Here is a 2,477-nt window from a genome sequence, read left to right as displayed (position 1 = left end):
CAAATTATTACAAGGGAAGTGTCAATAATTCAATTCGACTTAATTAGAATTAATTACCATAACTCTGAAAAATTAAAACAATTCTTTTTTAATACAGAAAACATTATACCATATTACATTTTTTATTGAATAACGTCATTCAAATATGTAAAAAAGAGGTAAATTACAATGAATATGCAAAATACAAAGAAATAAGTATAACGTATAAAAAATAAAATTTATTTTATAGTCATATTATCCTAACATAGAGGTGACGATTGTTTTTATTTTTTTTTGTTTCAATTACATAATCATCAAAATATTCTGAATTTTCACTATTATTTTAGTGTCTGATGAAAGAATATTAATAAATAAATTATATTAATATATAAACTCTAAAATAATTATGTCAGAAATTTATTAAATAAAGAAAAAAAATAATGATATAAAGTGGAATATTTTTTGATAGAGGAAGTTATATATTTTTATGAATAAATAAAATAACATTTAAATTTATTTATCAATTTTTTTATTTTTCTAAAAATAAAATATAAAAACAATAATAAGAAAAATACCATCATTTATTAAATGAAATTTTATTTTATTTCTTTGCTTTTTGAATAACTTCTTTTATTTTTAGTAAAAATACTTCGAGTTTCAAATGACTCATAAATTTACTTAAATAATAAAGAAAATAAAAGGAATAAAATCCTATTATTTCGTATCTTATTTTAACAAAGGTTATGAGTCTATCTGAATTAATTAGAAACAAAGTAGTAAAAACTTAATTCCAATACAATTCATTTAATTATAATAAAAATTCAACATTTAATTAAACTTTCTTAATTAAAATTCAATAAACATTTTATTTTTATCTAAACAAGTGTTTATATTATAATAAAAATCAATGGAATGATAAATTTATTTTATTTAAATTAAAATAATACCATCACTTTGGAATTGTCCTATCATGTCCAAAATGATATGAAACATTATCAACTTCAATATTTCTTTTAAGTGCCTGACAAATGAATGATCCTAATGTATCTTCTGATTCAAAGAATCTTGTGAATTTTAACCACCTCAAGAATAATCCTAATTCTTCTTTTGACCTTAAATTTCCCCATGCTCCCCATGCAAAATCTTTTGATGTGTCAGCAGTAAACCTTTTTTGTCCATAATGAGAACACCACCTATAAGGACACCATGCTATTTTAGCATAACATTGGTTGTCTGGTCTTGTTTGGATGAGTTTGAGAATATGTTCAAATGTATCTTTCTCATATAATTGGTCATCTTCTGCTAATAATACATAATCCGTACTTTTATCATTGTAAACTTTTTTTAATTCCTCTATGAAAAAGAAGTTAATCGTTATATGTTTTTTGTAACTTGTTGGTTCCCAATCACTTTTAGTTGTGTCTGCCCAAACTGCAGACAATGAGTCCTGAACCCATTCCTCACCATTAACACCATCAATAGATTTATAGTTATATGTTGGTGTTTTAATTGGAATAGATGGAAGTTCTTTTTTTATCTTCTCGACGGCATCATCCATTTCTTTATAGTTACATCCTTTCACACATCCTTTGACCATCACAAATTCTTTAATATTCAATCCTTTTGGAACATTTTTCAGTGCTTCGACTAAATCTCTTATTGACCTTGTTAGTTCTGGTCTTCTTTTTGGATGAGAGACTAGAATAATTGACATATTATATGATCCACTAACGATGATGATAAATAAGCAAAGGGTCAATACAGAACAATTCATTATCTACTAATCTATTTCAATATTTTTTTTTGAAGAGGATTTTAATTATTCTTTGTTTAACCTTTTTCGTTTATCCTATTTATTTCTTCTTTCTTATCAAAAACTTTTCTATTATTTTTTATATCTATTTTTTTTTAATATAAAAAATTGGTATTTATTAATAAAGAAATTAAGAAGTATATATTATCAAAGGAAAAGGATTTGCTAAAGTGTGGTTAATACTAAAAGGAAGTTAACCATAATACTATAGTGGTAATCAAATGCTTTCTTGTCTCTTTCGTAAAATAAAATAAAAAAAAGAGAAAAATGAATTTTCTTAAAATTAAAGCAAAAATCAAAGAAGAAGATAAAAAGAAGAAATAAACAGAAAGAAGTTTGAGGAGATTTTAATAGGAAGAAATAAAGCAAAAAAGTGCTTTTCTTACGCTCCTAGACAAACCCAAATGATAGGTTAAACAAAAAGATTACTCTTTTTTAAAAAACAACTCAGGGATGTGATTAGTCTTCTCTGAACAAGGAAGAATAGATGAATATTCTATTTATACTTAATTAACTAATTATATCTATTTTTTAATTAATGTTTTTGAATTAAACGTCTCTCAATTTACTTCAGAAGACACAAACTACAAACAATGTTATTGGTATTTTTTTTATTGTTTATTCTTTTTATGTAATTTAATTGTCTTTTTCGTTGGTTATTTACCAATGGAAATATTCATATACA

The 2,477-nt window shown here is 23.5% G+C and overlaps 1 protein-coding gene across 1 annotated transcript; it reads right to left on the bottom strand.

Annotated features, from left to right (window-relative positions):
• Window positions 1-928: 928 nt before the first annotated feature.
• Window positions 929-1,693, bottom strand: ENU1_047640 (hypothetical protein; the record flags this gene model as incomplete). The annotated part of the gene is made up of 1 exon (XM_008857759.1): window positions 929-1,693. The coding sequence occupies one exon, from the start codon at window positions 1,691-1,693 to the stop codon at window positions 929-931; it is 765 nt and encodes a 254-aa protein (XP_008855981.1).
• Window positions 1,694-2,477: the final 784 nt, after the last annotated feature.

The sequence above is a fragment of the Entamoeba nuttalli genome, assembly GCF_000257125.1.
Source record: "Entamoeba nuttalli P19 unplaced genomic scaffold asmbl_2908, whole genome shotgun sequence".
Taxonomy (NCBI): Eukaryota; Evosea; order Mastigamoebida; family Endamoebidae; genus Entamoeba; species Entamoeba nuttalli.
Note: the sequence above shows the minus strand (reverse complement) of the source record. Positions and strands in the feature narration are given on the sequence as shown.